The sequence below is a fragment of the Sorex araneus genome, chromosome 4 (assembly GCF_027595985.1).
Source record: "Sorex araneus isolate mSorAra2 chromosome 4, mSorAra2.pri, whole genome shotgun sequence".
In the NCBI taxonomy this organism is placed as follows: domain Eukaryota; kingdom Metazoa; phylum Chordata; class Mammalia; order Eulipotyphla; family Soricidae; genus Sorex; species Sorex araneus.
Window position 1 is genome coordinate 6,543,034 of NC_073305.1, and position 26,051 is coordinate 6,569,084.

The 26,051-nt window shown below is 53.0% G+C and overlaps 1 protein-coding gene across 14 annotated transcripts in view; it reads left to right on the top strand.

Annotated features, from left to right (window-relative positions):
- The window catches only part of SETD5 (SET domain containing 5), an 83,667-nt gene that overhangs the window by 41,925 nt on the left and 15,691 nt on the right, over window positions 1-26,051 (top strand). For 8 of the 14 annotated variants that reach the window (XM_055134790.1, XM_055134794.1, XM_055134785.1 and 5 more), the window contains 14 exons: window positions 298-403; window positions 728-936; window positions 1,272-1,330; window positions 1,698-1,876; window positions 6,535-6,777; window positions 7,814-7,962; window positions 8,211-8,328; window positions 9,132-9,241; window positions 10,561-10,810; window positions 11,103-11,186; window positions 13,957-14,214; window positions 15,155-15,475; window positions 15,655-15,897; window positions 21,395-21,521. In XM_055134790.1, coding sequence (XP_054990765.1) covers window positions 298-403; window positions 728-936; window positions 1,272-1,330; window positions 1,698-1,876; window positions 6,535-6,777; window positions 7,814-7,962; window positions 8,211-8,328; window positions 9,132-9,241; window positions 10,561-10,810; window positions 11,103-11,186; window positions 13,957-14,214; window positions 15,155-15,475; window positions 15,655-15,897; window positions 21,395-21,521 — 2,456 coding nt within the window. Of the gene's footprint in view, window positions 1-45; window positions 404-727; window positions 937-1,035; window positions 1,077-1,271; window positions 1,331-1,697; window positions 1,877-6,534; window positions 6,778-7,813; window positions 7,963-8,210; window positions 8,329-9,131; window positions 9,242-10,560; window positions 10,811-11,102; window positions 11,187-13,956; window positions 14,215-15,154; window positions 15,476-15,654; window positions 15,898-21,394; window positions 21,522-26,051 lie in introns of those variants that run through there. The other 6 variants (XM_055134792.1, XM_055134797.1, XM_055134791.1 and 3 more) reach the window with 3 other exon arrangements.

The window sequence follows — 26,051 nt, forward strand, 5'->3', positions numbered from 1 at the left end:
GGACACCTTGTCTCCCAGCTGCCTGCCTGGGGACAGCTGCCTCTCCCGGCTTCCTGTCACGGCCGGTGCACGCGGAACAGCACTGCCCTGTTAGTTCCAGGCTTAGCCCTTGAGCGGATTGCCTCACTGAGTCCTTTTTTATTTTTTTTTATTTTTTTTATTTATTTTTTTCTTTTTTTTTTAAATTCTAGTGGCTGGTGGTGTGGCAAGAGGCGGGTCTAGAGTGGGAGGTTGAGTCTCTGCGGCCCGGGAGATTAGGTGTTATGCTATCATGCGTTGCTTTTCGCCTTTGTGCAGCCCTGAATCTGTGGAAGCTAGTCCAGCAGTTAATGAGAAGAGCGTGTATTCCACTCCTAACTATGGGACCACTCAGAGGCATGGGTGCCGAGGACTGCCTTACGCTGTGAGTAGCCTCCGCGTCTCTCCCCGCAGCCAGCTTCCTGCGGCGTGGCCGTCCCCACGCAGCGGGACTCTCTCGGAATGTGCGCCTGCAGCATGACGAAGTTGCCCCTTTCGCACTTCTGGGCTCCAGCGGACGTCCAGCCCTGCATCATTGTTCTTGTTTTATGCCCCAGTTGACCTGGGCCTTTCGTTTTATCACTTTCCTGGTTGAAGCCCCCCAAAACGAAGGGTACCGCTTTCTTCTTTCTTCCCACGTGGACCTTACTTTCGGGGGAGAGAGGGGCCCGTGTTTGGACACTGTTGATTTAAAAAATCTTATTTTCAGGATCATACTTACGGAGCCCCTCCTCCTCCGACACCTCCTGCTTCTCCCCCTGTCCAGACGATCATCCCCCGCTCGGACCTGAATGGCCTGCCGTCGCCCGTGGAGGAGCGCTGCGGAGATAGCCCGACCTCTGGAGGAGAGACCGTTCCCACCTGGTGTCCTTGTGGTCTTTCTCAGGATGGCTTCCTCCTCAGCTGTGACAAGTGCAGGTGAGCGCGCGCCCCGCCCGGAAGCCAGTCTGGGCGCTGGGCTCCTTGCGGTAGGGGAGGCGCAGCTCAAAGTCTTCTCTCTTGTGTTTGTTAATGTAGATGATTCCTTAGTGCTCCTTGGCGCGAATTCTCTGCACTAGGTGAGAATTGCTGACAGCAAGGAATGAGAGATTGATGTTAAAGCTATTGAATTTGAGATGAGCCGGAAGGTCCTGGCAGCCTCTGGGGGCGGGAGGAAGGGGGTAGTGTCTGCAGAGCCGCTTCTCCCCGCCTGCCGTGCCGAGCCGCGCCGCGCACTGCCCCGAGGACTGTGCGAGTTTCTTTTCCCTCTCCAGGGGAATGAGCAGGGGGAAGGTTATTAGACTCCACCGGCGGAAGCAGGACAACATATCAGGTGAGCGCCGCGCCGGGCCCACGCTGACGGGTGACCCTCTCCCGCGCCCCTCCGCCCGGTCTCTCCTCCCCGCAGTCAACTCGGGACCTCATGTCGTTCTCGCTGGTCCCGGGCCGAGCGTGGCCGAAACCACCTTTTTTTTCTTGGGCCCCGTGATGGTTGAAGCAGCTTGGGAACACCTTCAGGTCCAGCTGCCTTGTCCCACACCGGGGCGGTGCAGGGCCGGGCGGGGCTCTCTGCCCAAGGCCGGGGCCGCCACAGACCCCCGCCTCAAGCCAGCGCTGAGAGCAGCACTCACAGCTTCCCGGGTCTGGGGCTCTCTGTCGTTCCCCTTCCACCCCGTGAGCTCTGGCCCGCACCCTTCCAGGTGGGGATAGCAGCGCAACCGAGAGCTGGGATGAGGAGCTTTCTCCCTCCACGGTGTTGTACACAGCAACACAGCACACGCCGACAAGCATCACCCTAACCGTTAGAAGAACCAAACCCAAGAAGCGGAAAAAGAGTCCAGAAAAGGGTCGCGCAGCAGCAAAGACGAAGAAAATCAAGGTACGGAGAAGAGAGATGCGCGCGTGTCGGGTGTGAGGCGTCTGCGGCTCGGCCGAGGGGCGCCGGGTCTTGCTGTTTGAGCTCGCATACGGATCTCGGCTCCTCCTGGCGCTGGGCGGACCCCCGGGCCCCTGTGGCACGGACGCCACCAGAGTGTAGACCCCCGGCCGTCCCCGCAGCGGCTCCCCAGCTCCTCAGCCCACACACAGTCTGGCACTCTTCTCTTCTGTCACATTCCTGTCTCACGTCATCGAGTGATTATTTTTTCCCCTTGTTTCCCCAAAAACGCCGAAAGGCCTGTCTTGAGTAGCCTCTGCTTCGTGGCGCTGTGCTGCCCCGCTGTGTTCTCAGCGGGAGTTTCGAGGAACCCTTTCTCGCTGCCAGGGAAGCAGCGCGGTTGCCCCCAGGTGTGTGAAGGGGAGTGTCCTTTGTATTCTGCCAAACCCCAAAATTGGGAATTGTTGAGCCGTCGAGACTTTCCTGTTCCTTTCTGTGCCTGCTGGCGGTGCCTTCGGGTGTGGTGGTGCCCGCTGGCCTGTCCACGGGCTGGTTCTCCCCTGCCCCCCACTTCCAGCCCGCCTTCGCCTTCCCGCGGAAAACCAGGCCTGTCCCTGTACCTCCCGAGTTGGTCACTCCCCACCATGTTCCCTCCGACCCAGTGCAGAGGAGACGGAGCCTTCCAGCGTGCCCCTCTCCTTCTGCCGGACCCCCTCGCCTTGATCCCCTGTCCCGTCCGTGCGCCGGCAGGTTCGTGCCTTCGTCTGTCGCCGCAGCCCGAGTGTGCAGCCCTGCTCGGTGCTCGGGTGGCTCCAGCTCCTGCAGAGTGGCAGTGAACATGGCGCGGCAGAGCCCTCTCCGAGCAGGGTGCGTGGCCGTGGGGTGGCGGTCAGAAGCCCGGCTGCATCACGTGACAGTTGAATTCCCGCTACTCGGCTTCCGTGTGGCGAGTTCTGTTGTCGGGTCGCCCAAGGGACAGAGACTAGAACGCGAGCTCTGGCCTTCCCGGTGTTCTCGTCTCGGGTTCGCTCTGCTTTGTTCTCGTCTTCCTTGTGGGGCGTTCCCAGAGGGCCCGGCTGCCCTTGGCGGGGAGCTCAGGGCCACTGTTCCCGCGCTGTGTGTCTGTTCTGTGTTTCACTGCGTTTTCTCGCGTGCATTTTCTTCAGCATCATTCCTGGCAGCGGTGGCCTGGGAGTCTCGGGCTCTTCTTTTTCTCTTGACTTCTCTCTCCTCACTGCCCTCCTCCCCACACTCCGCTGTACTCAGGGCTCGCTCTTGGCAGTGCTCCCGGCACCGGATCTGGTGCTGGGGACCGAAAGTCATTCGGCTGCACGCAGGGCAGACGCGCCTCCTGCTGTGCTCCTCTCCGGCCTGGCTCTCCTGGAGCTGTCCTTGTTGTCGTTCAGGTTTTCCTAGAACTTCTCACCCTTTCTTTAAAGCCGCTTTCCTTGGCCGTTCTGCGAGTGCCCTCTCGGTAATCAGCCCTCTGCTGCCCGTTCCTCAGCCGCTGCTTTTCCTGTGAAATCAGTGTGTTTACCAGTCTATCAAGGAGACAGACGTGGCACGTTTCTGTGACCAGCATCTTTGGGTGCCAGGTGGGATTCAGTGCCCGGGGGGGGGGGGGTCTCCAGCTGTGGGGTCAGGGTGACTCGCCCTGCAGTGCCCATGGAGCTGCTCTCAGTCCCGGCAGCTTGCCCTAGAGTCGGCCCGGGTGCTGCTCACGTGTTCCTTTTCTTTGTTTATCTAATGAAAGCACTTGTGAAACATGATTTTTGGCTAGTGAAAGAATAAAGAAATTATGTGCTTTTGAAAATTCTTCAAACCACACAAGTGGCTAAAAGCCTTTCAGGGGACCAGAGCCGTAGACAGCGGCAGGGCGCTTGCCTGGCTCTGGGCAGGCCCAGGCTCCGTCCCTGGTGCTCAGATGCTCCCCTGAGCACTGCCGGGTGGGACCCAAGAAACAAAAAAAAAAACCGGAAAGACTTTCAGGTGCTTGGTGATTAAAAGAGACAAAGAGACCGGGGACTGAGTAATCGTTCTGTGGAGGGCGCTTGCCTTGCACGCAGCAGACCTGATTGGGTGGCCAGCATCCCATGTGGTCCCCACAACACCCCCTCCCTCCACTAAAAAGAAGGAAAGGAAGAAAAGGTCCCAGAGATCCCTGACTTGTCTTTCCTCATCCTTGTATGTAGGGGATAGCATACCTTCAGTCATTGCTTGTGGCTTCAGCGCATTTAATTAGAATTAAAACCTTGTTTAATTCTATTAAATACCAGGCCTCTAAATATGTGTGTATCTAGCAGGATCTTCCCTGTTATATGATATAAACATTTAAGTCTTTCAGTGAGGAGTCGGAGCAGTAGTACAGCGGGCAGGGCGTTTGCCTTGCACGCAGCTGACCCAGGTTTAATCCCCGGCTTCCCATATCATCCCCTGAGCACCATCAGGAGTGATTTCTGAGTGCAGAGCCAGGAGTAAGTCCTGAGCATGGCCGGGTGTGACCCAACAAGCCGCCCCCCCAAAAAAAAATCGTTCAGTGAAAATTAGTATTATTAATAGGGGTACATTTATGTTTATTAGAGAGAACCCCAAATGCTAGGACATTTTAGAACACAGCATATTTCTTGACTCTGTCTGGCCTGCTGTAAGGAGTGTATGTTCTGATGCCTCTTTATTTCATTTCTTAGCAGTGATCTTAAGTACCTGTTGGGCAGGCAGAGGCCTAATCCCAGCTGATGAGCCCTTTTTCTTGGATGGGCTTGTGACTGGAACTTCCCACCTTTGGAAAGCCGTGGACAGGCTCTCCCAGAAAAACTATATGCAAATCGCAACTATTAGTCAGCTTTCACTTATTAACGGATAACGCATTGGATCATATTTAAAACTAGACGGTATGGGGCCACAGCGATAGCACAGCGGGGAAGGGCGTTTGCCTTGCACGTGGCCAACCTGAGTTCAATCCCCGGCATCCCGTATGGTCCCCTGAGCATCGCTGGGTGAGACCCAAAAAGCAAAAAAACAAAACAAAAAATGCTAGACCGTAAAAAATAATAGTCTCTACCACAGTTCTAAGCCACGAGTTTGGTACTCAGAACTCTCTTTCTCTGTAAGAACCTGGAGCGGCCAGGTGGAAGCGTCTAGGGTGGGCCTCAGAGGCTTTCCCGCGGGAGGCTTGCTGGCCTCATCATGCTGAGATTTTGAACCCAATAGCTTAATGCTGGGGACGGGACTATCTTTCTTTGGGAGCTCTTTGGCAGCCTACTGGAATAGCCATCAGCTGCCGCTGTCACGTACACGCACACGTAGGTATGATAATAAGGTATGACCCAGTATCCGCAGATGTGCCTGGGTACTCGAGCCACTGCTCCAAGCGTGGCTGAAGCGGTGTCTTCAGTGAGCAGAAACAGCCACGGGAGACGGACGTCGTCAGGAGTCCTGACTGGTGTGCTCTTGCCACGCTGCCGTGTATTGTTTCACACAGACCGTGTGAAGTGGTCAGAGGGATGTCTGAACCTAGGGGTGTCCTAGTATGTGGGTCTCAAGTCTGCATTTCTCTGGGGTTTGGTTTTTTGGAAGGATATGGTGAGGGCTGTAGAAAACCATGGAGGTGGTCTTTTTTTCCCCCGGGGTTAAGGATGGTGGACTGCAGTCAGGAGTGATAGTTTAGTGGGTAGGGAGGGCATTTGCCTTGTGCAGTCGACCCACGTTCCATTTCTTGGCAACTCATGTGCTCCCCTGAGTGCCGCCAGGAGTAATCCCTGGGCATTGCCAGGTGTGGCCCCAAAACAAACAAATGAAAAGTGGTGACTCAAAGCAGTTGGTAGAGGCCAGCCGTGCTTTCTGGATCATTTATGGAGCATATACTTAATTTTATTTGACCTGTTTTTGTAAAGTTAATGTGTCATCCGTGAACTCGCAAGTGGTTTTGGTATCACGGTGTCTGTCTTCTGTTCGTCACCGGCATGACATTGTCCCATTCTGTGTTTGCTCTCTGATTGCCCCGTAAGTCCTCAGAAGAGAACCCGTTTGTGTCGCACTCGAGCTGGTCTGCCACACAGGCCCCGTCACTCTGGGGTGATGCGGCTGAGACGCCCTCCTCCTGCCTCCCTGCTCGCACCGGGTCAGCCTAGCTCCTCGGCAAGTTCTCCGCCAGCCACCCTCCTTCCCTCACACCGAGGATAGAAGGCTAAAAAGATACATTCCAAAATGATGAATTTGTCTTTGAGAAATGAGATTCTTTATTGCGGTCACATGGATGTTGGAGGTGCATGTATATTAATTGTATAATGAAAAGAATAAACCACCCACGAAGAAAAACATTCTCTTTGAGATTGATAACAGTGACCCACTGTGGGCTGGACTGAAGTGACGGGCGTTTTCAGTCCCTGCCATTTTCTACTTAAGAAAACCCTGCTGTCCTTTTTTTTTTTTTGGTTATGAACAAAATGTTTTTGATTTAAAGATGGTCATAAAATCAAAGTTACAGCCTTGTGCTGGCTCAGATGAGTTTCTCTCTTGCTAAATGAGGAGACTGAGCTCGCTGAGACAGTGACCCGGGCCTCCGCTCGCTGGTGAGAGGCCTGGCTGGCGGCCCCGCCCGTCCCCATCCTCTGCTGCCCGGTCGCACTTTCTCCTGACCCGCTGACCCTTGCTGTCCGCAGAGTTCTCCTTCCGAAGCCCAGAACTTAGATGAGAATACAACTGAGGGATGGGAGAATCGGATAAGACTGTGGACTGATGAGTATGAAGAAGCTTTCGCCAATCAGTACAGTGCGGACGTGCAGAACGCCCTGGAGCAGCACCTCCACTCGAGCAAGGAGTTTGTGGGCAAGCCTGCTATTTTAGACACCATTAATAAGACTGAGTTGGCCTGTAATAATACTGTTATTGGTTCCCAAATGCAGGTAAGGGTCCAAAGTTTTACAGACTCCAGTAAGTAGTTGGGATTTTTAAGGAAGAGAGCATATTACGGAATTTCTTTCAAATAATTGGGCCAGCAAATTAGCTTGGTTACTGATCATCTTTAGCTAAAAAGAGATCATGTTAACCGGAAGCTATCTGTATGTATGTTATAAAATTTTGTTCATTGAAAAATAGCGGGAGCTGGAGTGATAGCACAGTGGGTAGGGTGTTTGCCTTGCATGTGGTCGACCCAGGTTCAATTCCCAGCATCCCATAGGGTCCCCCAAGCACCACCTGTGTACAGAGCCAGGAGTAACTCCTATGCATTGCTGGGTGTGACCCAAAAAGAAAATTAAAAATATATATACCTTGGGCAGAGGTATGGTTTAGAGGTAAAGAGTTTGCCTTGGATGCCGTTGGCTCTGATGTGATCCCTGCTACCACAGATGGTCCCCAAGCACAGCCAGCGGTGGCCCAATACAAACAAGTAACCCCCACCACCCTTGCCCAAAAAATAAATAAATAAATAAAATAGATGAGTTGGAATCGAAACTTACATACTATCTCAATAGAGTAATTCCTTAATAATTAAGATGAGGGGGTGGAGATAGGGAACAGCGGGGTAGGGATTTGCCTTGCGGGTAGCTAACCTGCATTCCATCTCCAGCATCCTGTGTGGTCCCCTGAGCCCACCAGGAGTCAGCCCTGAGCACCGCCGGGTGTGGCACAGAAACAGAGCAAAAAAATTAATTTGAATGATTTTTTAATCTGTTTCACCTTTACTTTAAATGTAAAGATGCCTACGATCGTAATTACATCTTTGATTTTTTTCTGGTGGGTGGCAGATTCGCGAAATGGAACGTGTTTTCTAAAAAAAATGAACTTTGATCAAATTATAAAAACTTGCAGTGTTTGAGCTATTATAAGGGTTGTTATAAGTAAAGCCCAGAGTCTCGGCGCGCTTTCCTGGGTTCACAGAGGCCCGGGGGCGCGCTCGGGTGCCGCTGCGGCCGTCTAACGTGAGCCTGGTTGCTGCAGCTCCAGCTGGGAAGAGTCACTCGCGTTCAGAAGCACCGGAAGATCCTGAGGGCCGCCCGCGACCTGGCCCTGGACACGCTCATCATCGAGTACCGCGGGAAGGTCATGCTGCGGCAGCAGTTCGAGGTCAACGGGCATTTCTTCAAAAAGTAAGAAGATCACTGCCCGGCTGTCCTGCAGAGGGCTGGGGCGCCGGGGCCTGTCGCTCCTGGCGCCTGCGGGTGCATCTCCACGGTGCTGGCTCCTTGCCCGGGGAAGCCCCTCATTTAGTGCTTCGCTCTGGTCAAAGCAGGCGGGCCTGGGTGCTGGGCTCTGCCAGCATATGCTTCGTGTTTGGGGGCGTGGGGTGGCCTTTTTGTTTGTGTTGAGAATTACAGGAATTTTCATTTGTCCCTAGACCGTACCCCTTTGTGCTCTTCTACTCAAAATTCAATGGTGTCGAGATGTGTGTGGACGCACGCACTTTCGGTAACGATGCTCGCTTCATCAGGAGGTCGTGCACGCCAAACGCAGAGGTGAGATTTCGGGTGCAACCTCAGGTGGAACCACCAGGGGACAAGGCCCACTTCAGAAGCAGTTTGAAACCTTCACCCGGGGGTTGGAGAGCTAGTGCAGTGGGTAAGGTACTTGCACACTTGCCTTGCTCGTGGCCGGCCCGGGTTCCATTCCCCGGCTCTCCAGAGGGTCCCCTGTACGTCACCAGGTGTGGCCCCAAAACCCCCCCAGAAAAAAGGAAAAGAAAGAAAACCTCACCAGGATTAATGTCTGTGTGTAGTAGTTATGACACCCTGTTGCTAGTAAAACGAGGGATGTTCTAACACAGCATGGCAGCAGAGTGGCTTCGCTCTGGAGAAGACAGGGCAGCACCAGGCTCGCCGGTCAGACAGTAGTCAGTGGGGTCACTGGGAAGAAGTTCCGTGGGATGGGCAGGGGGTCATTAGCACAGATTAGCATTAGCCTCAGTCCTTTCGGGAGGCATGTTCCGGAGAGCCCGGGCACGCCACAAGCTCGTCAGTGCCTGCGGGATCCTCGCCCACATCAAGTGCAGGGAGAAACCCAGGGGGGCTCCTCACAGGCTGAGGGATTTGTGTTCTCGTGCACAGTGGAAAATAAGCCGTAGACCATTAGTCTCACCTGATTTCTAACATCTCGAGGTTTCTCCCATCTCTTTCAAGAAGTTTTCAAGCCATTAAGTAATTGCCGATGAAACAGAGCTTAAATAATAGGCTCCCGAGCGCAGTGGGGGGAAGCCCCATGGGGCAGGGGTGCCCTCCCAGGCTTTGTGACTTGTCACCAACCACAAGTCTTGTCCACGCAGGTGCGACACATGATTGCCGACGGGATGATCCACCTTTGCATCTATGCTGTGTCCGCCATCACCAAGGACGCCGAGGTCACCATCGCCTTTGATTATGAGTACAGTAACTGGTAAGGCCAGGAAGCTGGCGGGCTCTCCCACGCCTCTGCGTTTGTCCCTTGCCAATTCCCTTCTTCTTCTTTTTTTTTTTTTTTTTTTAAATGTAATCTTTTTGCTGAGTGACACATGTTCTGCTTACCTGATCTGGAGGGATAGTCAGGGTTACTCACTCCGGGCACGGGTTTTAGAGACAGGCACATACCACGGTACTACTTAGCACTAGATTCTGTTTGTTTGTTTTGGCTTTTATGCCTCTATAGTAAGAATGGTCAAGAGTATGATCACGATACTCCTGGAAGTGCAGAAGTATCTGTTACGGACACAGCATTGTGCCAGAGGCCCTATGGGATGCAAATCTAAAGAATCTTCATGTCCATTCAAGCCTCTAACATGTGGATGGCAATGCAGAATACAGGTGCCAGCTCACGAATATTCTTAAATTATAATGGGTTTCAAAAATGGATTTTTTTTTTCCTCCCTGGGCCATTTTAGGCAAAATGGTTTATTTGCTGAGGGGGCTGGAGCAATAGCACAGTAGGTAGTACGTTTGCCTTGCACGCAGCCGACCCGGGTTCGATTCCCAGCATCCCATATGGTCCCCTGAGCACCACCAGGAGTAATTCCTGAGTGCAGAGCCAGGAGTAACCCCTGAGCATCACCGGGTGTGGCCCAAAAAGTGCAAAAAAAAAAAAAGTTTATTTGCTGAATTGATGTTTAGCATCAATATCTCATACTCCTTCACGTGTTAACACTTCGTACTCTCACGCTCGTCATCTGTTAAACCTAGTGAATACAGAATTGAGTTCCGTGGGGGCCTTTCTTTCCGTTGTTGTGGGTGAGGCCTGGTTGTTTGTAGAAACCTCACGAGAGTGTTCACGGGCCCCCCACAGGCAGCGCCAGGCCGTGGGCTGGAGCACAGCTCTCGGGGGCGAGAGTGCATCTTTCCGTGCCAGAATTCCACATTTATTTCGAGTTCTTCGGGTTGTTCATTCTGTTTTGGGGGCTGCCGCATATCTGGTGATGGTCAGGGATCGCTCCCGGTGGAGTGGGGTGTAGTGTGGGGTGTGAGGCAGACAAGTGCCCTCCCTGCTGAATTTCAGATTCCAGTCCAGGCATTCCTTGGTCCCCCAAGAGCATCCCCCCCAAAGCACTGCGGGGTAGGGCTGAAAAAATAATAGATGACACCCGGAAACTAACCAAAAGGGGGGAAATGCAAACAAAAATAAGCTGATGAGAGGAAATGGCTGTGCGAGTGTTTCAGAGAGCAGATGGGTGAGTTGCCTGGTTTCAGAGTCCTGACACAGGTGCCGGTGCTCTCTCTTTGGGACAGTAACTACAAGGTGGACTGTGCGTGTCACAAGGGGAACCGGAACTGCCCTATCCAGAAGAGGAACCCCAATGCTGCAGACCCGCCCCTCCCGCCCCCTCCCAGCCTCCCCACCGTCGGCGCCGAGACTCGGCGCAGGAAAGCACGGCGGAAAGAGCTCGAGATGGAGCAGCAGAGCGAGGCGGCCGAGGAGGACAGCGGCCAGCAGCCAGAACAGGCCCCGGAGAAGGCCCCAGTGGCCAGTGACAACGAGGTAATCGCGCAGAGCACGGAGCTGTGGGGTGTAGAGCATCTCAGTCGTGGGAAGGTGGGTGAGCTCGTGGGGGTTCCGGTTTCCACAGTGTCAGGAGCACACTCGCTTCCTTTCCTAGTTCAGCCCGAAGAGCGGGAGTCTTGGCATGACGTTACCGCTCGCCTCTCGTGCAGAGTATCATAAGGCACGAGAAATTGTTTCTGGAAGGTTTAGCTACGAGGGGAGGTAAAAACCAAATTGATTTTTCTTAGAGCCCCCGAGTCTAACTGTATATACTGCCTCTGTCTTAAAGGAAACAGACAATCCTGAGGAAAAGCCGGAGGAGGAGAAGGAAGAGGCTGCCGACGCGCAGGAGAGCCCCGCTCACGGCCGCAGGGTAGGTCCACCCCGTCCTCGCCCTGCCCGCAGCCCGCGGCCTTTCCACCGTGACCTTTAGGCTAAACGTTGGGCCCCGTCCACGTATGTCTGCAGTTGTCGTTCTGTCCTTCTGTGTCTCTGGTCGTCCCTGATGACTGTTAGCCGGTGATGGTTCCGAAGCGTCTGTCACTGGCAGGCTCGTGGCTGGGTGTCCTGTCTTTGAGTCAAAAAGTCTTGGGGGTCTTGAGGGTGTGGCAGCGGAGACATCACGCAGGGGTGAGGCAGTTGCCCCTGAACACCTCTGGGTGTGGCCCCCAAAGTAAACCGAGCAGAAATGAGCTACTAGCAGAGCGCCAGGTCGCGCACTGCCCCAGTGCACAGGAAGGTGGGAAAGGCCGAGTAGCGAAGCACAGTTCCGAGGCATTTCATTTTAAATGTTTTTATTATTGATTTTTATTTAAGAAAACACTGATTTACAAAGTTGTTCACTGTACAGTTGTTACGGTGTGACCTTCCCTCCACCAACATCCCCAGTTTCCCTCCAGTCCCAACCTGCCCCCTTCGGCACATAGCAAAGTTACTTTCTATTGCTTATTGCAACACCACTTTAAGAAATGGCAAAGAGAATGATCAGAAAATAAATAAGGGCCAGTTAGTGATTGCTATATGATATTGGCCAATGTAAATAAAATTATAACCATTTAGTACAATATTAAAAAAATGCCTATTTTCATTTACACATAAACCTTTCCAACTCTGGAATCTAAAGTATATTGTGTTAAATTTATTTTATACTTGGATCTTGTCATGGTAATGATCGTGTCCAGCCTGTGATTCATCACACTTATAAAGCAATTCTGTGTTAGTGTATTTTGGCGTTTACGTGGAACGGGTAAGACCATGTGTAAAATTTCCCCTTTCCATAAGCACTGGTTTGCAAGGCTGTTTGTGATGGTTTGTTACAGGCGCTGAGTACTCCAGCACCAATCCCACCACCTTCCGCCTTCCCTTCACTATTGTCTCCAGTTTTCCCAACCGCCCTTGAAGCCTGCCCCCGTAGCAGGCTCTCAGTAACTTATTTTATATTGCTTGTTACCAGTAACTTGCTAACAGAATGATCAGAGACCATTTACTTAGAAGACAGTGGAAATGTGTTGTGGAGCCACTGGGTCCTCGTATGGAAGAAGCTGTTCATGTTCTGTCCATCGGGGTCGGCTGCCTTCTCCATCCCGTCCCGTCCAGTCCGCCGTGCTGCTCCTGGCGTGCCACTGTTGTAGTTTGAGATGTCCCTCCAGGAAGTCCAGGGTTTTGTCTTAATTGTTTCAAATACTTGGTCAACGCTAGGAAAAAATAGTTCCTCGGGTGGAGGGCATGCTTTGCATTCGGAGGCTAAATTTTGATCCCCTGCACAGAACACGGGATGGGGGCGGACTGTGGGGGTCCCGCTTGCATTCGGGAAGCTAAATCTTGATCCCCTTGGTCCCGCCATGCCAAGCACCCCCAGCAGAACCTCCACTGCTGTACCCCCAAAACCAAAACTAAGTTCATTTAAAACTCAGTTACGTGAACTTAAACTCTTTTTTACCAGTTTCCCACATGTATTTACATTCTTAGAAAAAAGTATAATAAAATCTGCTTATTTTTGAACTCTGAAAATACAAAAAAAAATACTTAATTTTGATGACTTTATTTTCCCCCCTTTAGTGAAGCAAGGTAGTTTTTAATTGAGAATTAATTCAGAAAGATGTGAGGGACACTGAATGGACTGAAACAACTGTATTATGAATAACTTTGTAAATCACAATATTTTAATAAAAATAGCACTGTAGCACTGTTGTCCCATTGTTCATTGATTTGCTCGAGCGGGCACCAGTAACGTCTCCATTGTGAGACTTATTGTTACTGTTTCTGGCATATTGAATACAGCTCAATACGGGGAGCTTGCCAGGCTCTGCCGTGCGGGTGGGATACTCTCAGTAGCTTGCCGGGCTCTCCGATGGGACGGAGGAATCGAACCTGGGTCTGCCGTGTGCGAGGCAAACACCCTACCCGCTGTGCTATCGCTCCAGTCCTTAATAAAAATAAATTCTGAAAATAAAGCTGTGAGGGGAGAGAGTTGGAGAACACAGGCTTCTCGGGAGTGGAAATGGACGCGCGGAGAGCTGTGGAGAAAGGCCTCGGGCCGCCGATGGAGGCCACGGCCGCAGCGAGCCCAGGGACTGTGCTTACGTATTAGAGCATCCCGGGCCCAGAGACCGCAAAGGCTGGAGGCTCGGGGGAAGGGGCATACCCGGGGGTGCTCAGGGCTGACTCCTGGCTCTGTGCTCAGGGGTCACTCCCAGAGGGGTGCTCGGAATTGAGCCCAGGTCTGCTGTGTGCAAGGCCAACGCTCTCCCCCAAGGTACTGGGGCTGTAGGTAGAAGTCCCGGGCTGACCCCCGAGCACTGCGCCAGGAGGAACCCCCGGGCTGAGTGGGACGCCCCCCAGAAGGAAAGGTTCAAAAAGTTCAGTTTTGACCTAACCTGCCTTTTGGGTTCTCTTTTACCTTTTTTGGTGGGGTGGTGCCCAGCAGTGCTCAGGGAGCACTGTGACGCTGCGCTCAGGGTTCTCTTCTGGCAGTGCTCATGGGGGGTGCCAGGGAAATGCTTTTGGTTTCCTGTTTTCATAAGATGCATGCGTCATCTGAATGGTCTCCAAAGTCCAGATTTCCGTTAGCAATGTTTCTAAAATCCGTCCCGCCCTGCGCCACCTCCTTGCGACTTTGTGCTGATGCCGGTGCTCTCTCTCAGACCCGGGAAGACAGGAAGGTCGAGGCCATCATGCATGCTTTTGAGACCCTGGAGAAAAGGAAGAAACGGCGGGATCAGCCCTTGGAACAAAGCAGCTCCGACGTCGAGGTCCCCACCAGCACCTCGGAGACGCCTGCAGGAGAAGAGCCGAAGGCAGAGGCCCCCGACGCGGAAGCCAGCAACCCTGTCCCCAGCGTCCCCGTCCCGAGCACCCCCCAGAGTGTGGGCGTGAACACCCGGCGGTCTTCCCAAGCAGGGGTACGAGGGCGAAGGGGGCTTCCCGCCTTGCTTACCTGTGTTTGGGGGTGAAGCTGACGTGTTTGGTTTCCCTCCTGCTGTCTCCGGCGGGGTCTCTGAGAGATCAGGCTTGTTGAGGGGATGTGTGGGCTGCAGGAAATGGTCTGAATATCAGAAAAAAATATCCGGGGGGGCTGGAGCGATAGCACAGCGGGTAGGGGCGTTTGCCTTGCTCGCGGCTGAACCGGGTTCGAATCCCAGCATCCCATATGGTCCCCTGAGCACCGCCAGGAGTAATTCCTGAGTGTAGAACCAGGAGTAACCCCTGTGCATCACTGGGTGTGACGCAAAAAAAAAAAAAAAAAAAACATCCAGGGGCCAGGGTGAGAGTTCACCGGGTGGGGCGTTTGCCCGGCACGTGGCTGCCCTGGATTTGATCCTTGCACCCCATAAGGTCTCCCAAGCCCGCCAGGAGTGATCCTAGGGTCCCCACCCTGTGTAGCCCCCCACAAAAGCACTAAAAAAATCCTTCCTTGGCCTGTTAGTGCCAGGTATGTTTTGGCGGTGAGCTGCTGAAACTCATTCCGCCCGGCTCCTCGCACCCCGGATGTGCTCCTGTCCTCTCTAGCCGCGGGCTCCCCGCCAGCTCACCGGGGAAGTGTTGTTAGCCTTGCTGAGCACCCTCGCGTTAGCCTCCCCTCTTTGTTGGCTATTTCATGAGTACATCCTAGAAAAAAAATAACTCAAGCATCTACCTGCAGCCACATTAGCTGATTTCAGTGTCTATTTTTTTTAATAAGAATCATTTAAAATTCCTAAATGCAAAAAAGAAAATAAAATTTCTAAATGCAATAAAATAAGATTTCTAAATGCTTGCTTTTTTACTGCTTAACATTCTGGATTCGTGAAATGAAGAGACGGGCTGGACTCCGGCCTGCTGAGCCTTCCTCTCTCGTTCCAGGAGGCCGCCGTGGAGAAGCCTGTCCCCAGGCCCCCCCCAGCGAAGCCGTCCAGACCCCGGCCCAAGAGCCGCATCTCGCGGCACCGGGCCAGCTCGGCCCAGAGGCTGAAGCGCCAGCGGCAGGCCAGCGCGCAGCAGGCGGAGGCGGCGCAGGCGGCCCTGGAGGAGGGCGGGGCGCACTGCTCGGCCGCCCCCGCCGAGCCCGGGAGCACGGACAGCGCGGGGGAGAGCCGGCAGGCCGCGGGCGTGGACCCGGCCCTGGCGTCGGTCACTGGGGCCCACGTCAACCGCACCGCCGCTAAATACCCCAAAACCAAAAAGGTGCGTGACGGCCCACGGCACACCTCCCGCGGCCCGGTGGGCGGGGCTCGGACCCCGGCCAGGAGCTTGGCAGGGCCCGGAGCCGCCCCGTCTCGGGGACAGCGGAGAAGGCGGGAGGACGGTGCCCGCGTTCTTGCCCGCACGGCCGCAGCACTGACTCCGGTCTCCTCCCGCCCTAGTACCTGGTGACCGAGTGGCTGAACGACAAAGCGGAGAAGCAGGAGTGCCCCGTGGAGTGTCCCCTGCGCATCACCACGGACCCGACTGTCCTGGCCACGACTCTGAACATGCTGCCGGGCCTGATCCATTCCCCCCTCATTTGCACCACCCCCAAACACTACATCCGCTTCGGCTCCCCCTTCATCCCCGAGAGGCGGCGCAGGCCGCTCCTGCCCGACGGCGCCTTCAGCTCCTGTAAGAAGGTACGTCCCGCCGCCGCGCTCCCCTGCCCGGTGCCGTCTGCCTTGTTCCGAACCGAAGTGCCTGTGGCCGGGCACAGCTGACGGTTTTCTCGGTCGCCTCACTCTGCCCACCAGAGTCCTAAAGAGTTTGTTGTCCAGCCAGGAGACTGCAGGTGGGCTGAGGTGGGACAGAGACCAGGTGTCTGGTGCTCAGGCAGTCACTGTTGTCTCTGAGAAATTTCAGGACTGCTGAGTGAGTCTGCGTGACACAAGGAGGACTCTCTTCTGAGTGCTCTCATGGTGTTGGATAGTAAGTCCGTTTGGGAAGGTCTCGCTGAGATTGGACCCCGGGCACACTAGAATGGGGGGCTTTGGAGCGGCCATTGAAAGCTTCTGCTCGGAGCACCTAAAGAAAATGGAGCCAGTGTTTGACTTCACCTCGTCCCTGTCTGCAGAGGATTGAGCGCAGAGCGAAAGTCCTGTTGCAGTGACATCATTTCTGTCCCTTGGAATGAACCAGTTGGACTGCTGTTCCGTTCAGACCGCAGGACCTCCTCTAAGGCTCCGTCCCTCGCTGCCTCTCTCGAGATACGGGCTGCTTGGGCGATAGTGGCAGTAGTTGTTCATAGCTGTTTATTTTTGGAACGCACTCTCTTATTCCCTGGAGCCCTGACGATTTTCCAAAGGCGTCTCCTGGGGCTAGCTCATTCCCGCAGATCGGTGGTTGTTTGTGCGTTTCTAGAAGCATAGGGCACCCCTTCCTTGGGTCTTCCTTTGGGGTCGAGTCTGTGCCTTTCCTCTTATCCTCAGACCTGGCCCTGGGCTGCCTCGCTCAGTGCCGGCCTCTGCCGAGGGCGCTGCCCGGAGAGTGTTGGCTGCGACCACCTGCAGCTTCGGGCAGGCCTCGGGGCCTCTTCCACTCTCGCAGCTTCGCTCTGTCCCCGGGGAGCAGGTCTTTCCCAGAGGGAGGGGGGCAGGGCACGAGAGCTCGTGGGCCGCAGGGGACCCGAGCGCCAAAGACAGAGTCTCGACTGCTTGTTTCTGTGGATAGGAATCACTGTTGGTTTATTTGGGTGAAATTCTGAACTCAGAGAAAAGCGACCTTGAGATCTTCCCAGAGGACTCGTAGGTGATGCCGTGGCCCATCACTTCAGAGGCACGTGCCAGGAGAGAGGGCTCCCAGTCTGCTCCGGTGATTGAAGGGGGGCGGGGTCTCTGAGGATGTTTTCTTACACCAACCCCTTTATCTCTTGGGACCTGGACGTCTGGGCAGGAGGGAAACTGCTGCGCGGTCGCGTCCCCTCTCCTCACGCCGTAACCGCTGCAGAGCGCGTGAACTCCGGCACGCAGAGCTCGGCTTAGTCTGTCAGTAAAAGCAGCTACTCCTGGGGGCCTCGGAGATAGTGCGGTGGGTAGGGATTGCCGTGCACACCGCAAACCCGGTTTCAAACTCTGGCACCCCATAGGGTTCCCCCAGCTCCCCAGAAATGATCCCTGAGTGTGGAGAGAGGAGTATGCCTGAGCGCTGCTGGATGTGGCCAGGGGAAAAAAAGGAGCAATCATAGGAGCTGGGGAGAAAGCACAGCAGGTCAAGCACTTGCCTTCCACGTTGCCAGCCTGGGCTGATTCCTGGCACCTCACTTGGTCCCCTGGGCGCTTCTTCGTATGGCCCAGAAATAGCACTGTAGCACTGTCGCCCCCTTGCTCATCAGTTTGCTCGGCGGGCACCAGTAACGTCTCCATTGTGAGACTTGTTGTGACTGTGTTTGGCATATCGAATACGCCACGGGGAGCTTCCCAGGCTCTGCCGTGCGGGCGGGATACTCTCGGTAGTTTGCCGGGCTCTCCAAGAGGGACGGAGGAATCGAACCCAGGTCAGTCACTTGCAAAGCACACGCCCTACCCACTGTGCTAGAGCATGGCAAGCTACTGAGTATTCCTCGCGGATGGATGGATGGATGGATGGATGGATGGATGGATGGATGAGTGCTGACCTTTGGAAATATGTTTTTCAGAGTAAGGTATGTTCAGTTGACTCAAAATATGTATCTGTGAGATGTTTTCCTTTTCTTCTGCCTTTGTCTGGACATAGTGTTGGACTTCTAAGAACGTCCAGTGAAACAGCCCATCAAGCCATTTAGTGTCGAGCCTTTTACTGACCCTCAGGGTGGGTGGGAAAATGCTAGAGGTGAATGGTGAATCTTGAGTTGTAGATGCCTAGACAGCGGGTAGGGCATTTGCCTTGCACGCAGCAGATACGGGTTTGATTCCTCCAAAAAACAAGTCTCCCAATGGAGACGTTACTGGTGCCCACTTGAGCAAATCCATGAAAAATGGGACGACAGTGCGACCGTGCTACAGCCTGTTGTGGTGAAGCCATCTGGGTCATCCGGAGCCCAGTTCTGATCTCTGTATATTGCTTTTCCCAGCAGCCCCGTGAAATTTAAAAATGAGGGGTTTTTTCAGTTGTGTAGAAATCTAGTGATGGAAAGTTCATCTTAGAGGCGCGTGCGGTTTGCAGTGGAGGTCTCGTGACTGCGCTGACCTTTCCCCCTTGTGAGTGGACGCCCCACATGGTTCACCCCTGCTCTGTCCCGTGAGCGGCCTTGTCAGGGGTGGGCTTTGCGCAGGCGTCTTACCGTGGTGTCATAGGAGGGTTAGAAGAATTCAGGCTGCGTATGCTGAATGATAATAGCAAAATTCTGGCTTATATTGGGTCTTTTAAGATTATTTTAGATGTGAATTATTTTAAGTCACGGCTTTGTACTTATTAACATGTCATTATATGCCTTATAAAAAGATAGCTTTTATATGGCATAATTAGTGAAGTTGGATTTTTTTCATCTAGAGATTGGAATCAGCTTGATCCTGGGAGAGAATGGAGTAGAGTTATTTTCCGACTGGTCAGAAAGGATTCAAGTACAGGGACGTAAGAACATTTCCCGATTAAGCAGACTTGTAGTGCATCTCGGGGTGGGGGGGGAACCAGAGGAAGGTCCTAGATTAAATAGATGGGCAAGGGTGTGGAGAAATAGTGCAAGCGGAAGGATGTTTGCATTCCACACTGCACCCCTGAGCTCAGAGCCAGGAGTGAGCTCTTGCACCCACAGGTGTGGCCCAGAAGACAAAGCCCCCCAAAATAATAGACTGGAGAGGAAAAAGCTCCTTCTGTGGTGCTAGTTTGGGTGGTGTGTTTTCACTAACGGGCCTGCTGTCCTATTCCGGTTAAAGGGGACAGTGCCTCCTGAGACAAGTGTCTGGGTTTATATGTGTGTTTGCAACCAGAGGCTCCAAGTCTTGGAGAAAACGTTTCTTGATGCCCCCGGCATTTCTGTAGGACACTGAATGGTAGTTCTTACACAGCGTGCTCTGGGCCCTGTGTCAGCACTGTGTCAGCACTGCCCAGAATGGCCATTCCAGAGGGGTCTGCCCTGCTCCCAGCTCAGCTCATCCTTGTGGTCATGTTTGTGGGCTGTTTGATCTCCAGGATTTCTTAGAAACTCAGTCAAACCCTCCTGCAGAAGAAACCCCGCTGGCCCGAGGCAAGGGTGAGGGCCAGCCCTTCACGGCCCTCGCTGGGCATCCGTGCCTCCTGCCGTCTGGACATTTTCCTCACGTGACCCTCTCTCTCGGCTTGGCAAGCGTCCAGCGAGCTGCCCGGAGTTAGGCCGGGCTCAGCCAGGAAGAGGCACGGCCAGATCTTTCCTCTCCACGTCGCGAATACGGCTTTGCTCTCTGTCCAGACCAGTGACTTTCTGGCCTCACCCTGCGATGCTCGGGGGTTACTCCTGAGGGTGTCCGGGGACCGCGTGTGGGGTTGAGGATCAAACCCGGGATGGCTTTGAGCAAGGCAAGCCCAGCCCACTGGACGGCACTCCAGCCCGCAACAGATCCTTTTAAAGCCTTTCTCTCTCTTCATCTCTGGAGAGAGAATTAAAAATTTAAAGTTTCTTAAAACCATAATACAGAGCTTCAGAAGGAGGAAAGACTTTGTGATGCTGGAATATTGTTGCGTAAAGAACTCCAGGGCCCAGGATGGTTCTGGAACTATGAGGGGCTCTAAAGTTAATTATTCATAGAGATGATGGAGACTTAGACCTAGCAGGCGCTCGTGTTCTTCTCGGCCCCGGCCGTCTCGGCGGGTGGCTTGGCTCGTGTGGACCGGCCAGCCTCGCCCCGAGTGCCCTGGCCACGTCCACTTTCCTCTGTCATTGTTGTCACGTCCATGTACGTCACAGCACGTCTGCTCGGGACCTGACCACGGCACGTGAACTTCTCTTGGGCCAGAGACAGTGACCCCACCTGAGGCCGCCTGCCTGCTCGGGAGGGGGCCGAGTAACTCCGGCGTGCGTCACCGGCTCTCGGCCTTCGCCCTCCTCGCCTGTCCCCGGAGCTCTGTATCCAGGCGACCAGACTCCTCTTCGGAGTCTCCACCAGCGACGTGCTCGCTGTGCTGTGTGCTCGAGCCCATCCGCGGTCTGGGCTTGCCTCTGCACGGGGCGACGGGACCCTCCTGTGTTCCACTTCATCTAAGGGTCCAGTATTAACTCATGTCCAGGTGACTGGCGTGCCGTGACACTGTGCTCGTTTCCTAACTTTCTTTGGTGCAGAATATTGCGTCTGTTACTGGTTCTCTAAAGAACCAAGGGAAGGTTACAGGGCTCCTTGCTGTTGTGTTCTGGGGAGGATTCTGACTCTGAGCTTGGTGTTTAGCAAAACTTAGTCTCTCTGTGAGCACAGAGCCGGGAGTGAGCCCTGAGCTCTGCCTGGTGTGGGTGGCCCCAAAACAAAACAGCCCCCCAAAAACCTTCCGTCTGTATTGTGTTGGGAGGGGAAGACACCGCTGTGCGTGCGAGCCCTCTAGCCCCTTCTCAGGCCGGAGTCACTGAGGCTTGCTCTGCCCCGAACACAGCCGCGTCCCCATCTGTGCGAGCTCGTTTCTCGCGGGAAGCTGCTTCTCATCCTCCTCACACAAAATGCAGCGTTTTGGCTATCAGGAGTTTGTGCCTCAGCAGGAGTCACTGTGCTGATTCGTGTTCTTCGTGCATAGTTGACCCAGGTGCTAGAGAGGAGACAGCTCAGAGTCTGTCCCACCTGGAGAGAACTGTTCATTCTCACCCAGTCCAAGACTCCAGCCCGAGCGTCCCCGGCCCGCTCCCCGCCCGCCCGCCTGCCTGCTGTATGTCCTTGCTTTGCTCTCCGAGTGTTTTACCTCCTTGGCGACACATCACTCTAAGCTTTATGAAAGTTACATTGGAATCATTTTTTGTTGTCGGTTTTGATTTTTGCTTGGAATCTGCATTTTCTTAGTTTTTTCTGGTAGAAGAATCTGCCGAAACACCCACCAAAAAGTCCTTGACAGTGCAATCAACGGAATGAAGGTTCCGTCGCCTCTCTAGCCGCCTAATACCCTGGAATGACTTAGTTAATGCATTTAGGAGAGGAATAGTAAAATACTTGTTAAAAAGTGTAGTTGTAAACGATTACTAATCATTCCCTGATTCTCTCCCCGTTACAGCGCTGGATCAAGCAAGCCTTAGAAGAAGGTATGACGCAGACATCACCTGTACCCCCGGAGACTAGAACCCAGCACCTATACCAAAGTAACGAGAGTGGCTCCTCGAGCATCTGCAAAGACAGTGCAGGTACGTGCGTGAAGCTTTGCCGATCACATTAGCAATGATCGTTCCGGGCCTCCGTAAATTGTTCAGCATGATTACTGTAAAAATCTAGTACAAAAAGTGAATAAATAGCCTTGTTCTCTAAATAGTTACTTTACGTCTGTCTTTACAGAGGAAGAGAGAGATCTCAAGTCAGGGATCAGTTTTCCAGGACGACAAAGGAGGAACTAGACAGTGTACAGATAACAGCAGAAATGGTTATTCAAAGGTTAGATGCATTTTAAGTAGTAAGTTGAGGAAATCCTTGTCCTACTGGTGAGGGAACAGGGCCAGCTGGTGAGGAGATGGGCCGTGAGGATGCAGGAAGGAACGGAACCCGCAGGCGCCTGGCGGGGGGAGTTTGGGTGAAGGATGAGCGGTCAGATGCGAAACGGTCGTGTGTGGTTCAGGCCGTCGCTCTCCTCCAGCCTGCGCGGTCAGTGCCGCGTCATTTCCAGAAGCGCGGGCTCCAGTCCAGCCCGGAGTCCTGCGGGGTTTTAGGCAAGAGGGTCATCCAGCATTTCCTGGCCCCTGGGTTTTCCCGGTGGCCCTGAAGAAGGTTGGGATTGCAGTGAGCTCTCTGGGGCTTAGCCGTGTGTCTCCGGCGTAACTCACGTGGAGACATTCCTGAATAAATAGGTTTCCGCTGATGCTCTCTGGCTTATAGAAGTTCTCTGTAAGTGAGCTGGAGAGATCTTACACTGTGGGGCACTGCGCGCAGGGGACCTGGGTTCGAATCTTCGGCACCACCTATGACCTTTCAACACCGCCAGGGCTCATGCCTCAGCACAGTCAGAAATAACATCCAGGCAACCGTGGGTCTGGCCCTTCCCCCCAGAATATAAGTTCTTTATGATCCTGTATTTGGAGAAAGGGGAGATTCATGTGATTTACTTGGGTTTTTTTTTTTTATCTCTGGTTAACTTCACTGAAATCGTGTCTCAAATATATACATAAAGGAGCATTTTCACTTGTGATGTGTGTGTATTTGCGTTTGGGAGATCTTGTCTGAAATATGTATCTGAATCATGAGTGGAGGGATGTGTGCATGTGCTATGTATGTGTACTGGAGCTCAGGAAATCTTTTCTCAGATTTGTACACAAATCCTGGGCGGAGGCTGTGGATGCATGGGTGTGCGTGGGTGTGTGTGTATGTGGGAGAGAGAGAGAGAGCAAGCATTTGTGTGTGCGCGCGCCTGTACTGGTGTTCAGGAAAAGCGGGTTGTGTAGCAGTCATGTCCTGACAAGCAAAGACTGGCCAGGGAAGCGTTTTTGTTACTACCTGCCCTGATTGGAATGAAATTAGAATTGTTAGCCACCAGCTTTTGTCGAGCTGCTTCTGCTCTGAAGGAAGCAGTGGGAAGTGTTCCACAGACGAGCCTTGCCCTGAAGGACTCGCACGGGCAGCTTGGTGTCCTGCTGGCGTCAGTAGCAGTCGGGGGCAGTGCTTTGTGTCGACGCGGAAAACCAAGGAGACTTCATTCTAGAAAGTGGGGCACGAAGCCGGCAGCAGCGCAGGGGTTAAGGCTCTGGCTTCCCGTGCAGCCAACCAGGGTGCCAGCCCGAGTTCCAGCCCTGGTCCCCGGAGCCCTGCCAGGAGACGTCCCTGGGCACCACAAAGCCAAACAAAGCAACAGATTGGTGATGATTGTAGTGGAGGCGGAGTGAGCTGACCCTGAAGAACAGGTCTGCCTTCCCTGACTGGGGCGGTGGGCCCGTGGCTACAGTCTCGGCCCCCTCTGGATCAACATAGCGATACTGGCTGGCTCGGGCTCTCGCCTCACGTGCAGGTGACCTGGGTTTGATCCCATATGGGTCCCCAAGCCCCCACTAGGAGTGATTCCTGAGCATTGCTGGGTGCATTCCAAACCATCCCCCACGCAAAAAAAAAAAAAAAAAAAATCAGTTCTGGTTGTAAACTGTTTGTTTGCTCAGAGTATCAAATCCCAAGATAGAAATTCTTCTCTTGGGGCTGGAGTGATAGCACAGCGGGGAGGGCGTTTGCCTTGCTCGCGGCCGACCCAGGTTCAATTCCCAGCATCTCCTATGGTCCCCGAAGCACCGCTAGGAGTCATTCCTGAGTACATGAGCCAGGAGTAACCCCTGTGCATCGCCGGGTGTGACACAAAAAGCAAAAAAAGAAAACAAAAAAGAATTCTTTTTCGTTCTGTACTTAATGCTGTTAATTAAAGATGATTTGTGAGCCATTTGCAGAAATGATTCAGCTACAGGGCCGGAGCAAGAGCACAACTGGTAGGACGTTTGCCTTGCACATGGCTGACCCAGGTTCAGTCCCCAGCATCCCATGTGGTCCCAGAGCACTGCCAGGAGTGATTACTGAGCACAGAGCCAGGAATAAGCCCTGAGCACCACTGGGTGTAGCCCAAAGACCAATGAAAGAGAATTCAACTACATTGAAGGTTCTGAGTTACAGTGTCCGGTGACATAGTTCAGTGGTCAAGCCCCTGCTTTGCGTACAGGACCTTGACCTGGTCCCAAGTGTAAATGTGACAAAGCGAGTGTGAAACCCCAATACTAACCACCACCACACCCCCAAGGTCACCACCACGGAGTTAGCTGGACAGAGAATAAGCAAAGCATTCGCCAGTTTCCATCAGCCCGAGTTGTGCCGAATTGTCCTGTCCTGACACAGGGGCAGGGCCTGGTCGGTGTCTGTCCTGGGAGAGCCTCACTGAGGGGCTGCGAGACTCAGTCACTGTGAGGCATAACTGCTAGCTGTGTGGGTTAAAATTAATAGTATTTAACTATTAAGAAAATGAACTGTTTTTTTAATCCAACTTCTTTTTGAGTTCTTGCTCTGGGGTCACAGAGAGCACTTGATTGGGGGCATCTCTGGAATGCTTGGCTCCAGTCTGCTGCTTAGTGACGCAGAAGCAGAAGCCATTACTGAGGAAATGAAAGGAAGTTCCATATTCCTTAGTAGGAACAATAAATACACTCTCTCCCCTCTCTCTCTCTGGCCTCAGAGAGCATCAGAAGAGGGTTTCGGGGTGAAGGGTGGGGATATCGGCTGTAATCTACCGACCGGACTGAACTTGTCCGTGCGGCAGCGATGATGACAGCGGAAGGCTGCTGGACACTGGCGGCGCCAGCCGTCCTTGGGGAAGCGAGTTTGTTTCCAAGATTCGACTAAGGGGCTTCAGAGTTAGCCTGAGAAAATATTTATCAGGGCCAGGGACATAGCTCAGTGGTCACTGACACAAAAATGATGTATATGTGAAACAGAAGGCAGTGGGCAAAATAAAAGGTAGCGGAGGATAAATTATTTTGCAAGTTTTCCGTGAGTGGTGAAAAAGTGGTAGGTCTGAAGCTGTGATGATAATACAGCGGGGAGGGCACTTGCCTTACACGCAGCTGACCCAGGTTCAATCCCCGGCATCCCGTATGTCTCCTCCTCCACACCAGGAGTGATTCCTGGGTGCAGGGCCAGGAGGAAGTTCTGAGCACTGCGGGGTGTGAACTAAAAACAGAACCGAAAAGTTAGGCCCTTCTTGCATGTATTAAAGTTTGATTCCCAGTAAGTAGCATCCCCTGTCCGCGGGGCCAGCAGGAAGACCTGAGCACTGCGGGGTCTGGCCTCGAAACCACTAGACGTTTATAGGTGATAGAACTAGATCTTTGCCAATACAAGTTGTAGGCAAATTAAAATATTTTTAGAAAACGTTTGTATAAACAATGTTCCTTTACATTGTCTTTGAATTACTATTGTACTGACATATTGAGAGAAAGAATTTATAATAAGAGTATCAGGTTCAGTAAACATGATTGATAAACCACTAGATTAGAAAAATGGGGTGGGGGGGGGCCTGAAAAACCAAATCAGAAATGAAAGGAGGGATATTACAGCAGACACCAGAGAAATTCAGGTCACCATCAGAGATGGCTTTGAGAATCTTCATGCCAGAAAAATATTCATGCTAGAAGAAATGGATAAATTCTTGGACTTTTATAATACGCCAGTGCTGAACCAGGTTGGTATGGAATACCTGAACAAACCTGTCACTAGCAAGGAAATTGAAATGGAAGTCAGAGGTCTTCCAAAAAAAACAGAGTCCCAGCCCAAATGGATTCACTAGTGAATTCTTCCAAACCTTTAAAGAGGACCTACTGCCAAAACTCTTCAACCTCTTCCAGGAAATTAAAGAAACAGAAACACTATGAATGAAGCAAACATCACCCTGATAGCAAAAACAGAGATACCACAGAAAAAGAGACATAGGCTAATACAAGGCTCCTCATCAAATCACTGGCAAAGAGAATCCAACGATTCATCGGAAATGAAAGGGGAGATATTACAGTAGACACGTAGGATTCTGGTCATGTAGGATTCATGCCAGGGATGCAAAAGGGTTTAACATGTGCAGATCAGTCTACATACTACACCCTACCAATGAGAAAACAAAACCAGTATAAGCAGAGGAAGTATTTGACGAGATGCAGCACCCATTCATGATAAAAACTGTCAATAAAATGGAAATCGAAGGACCTTTCCTC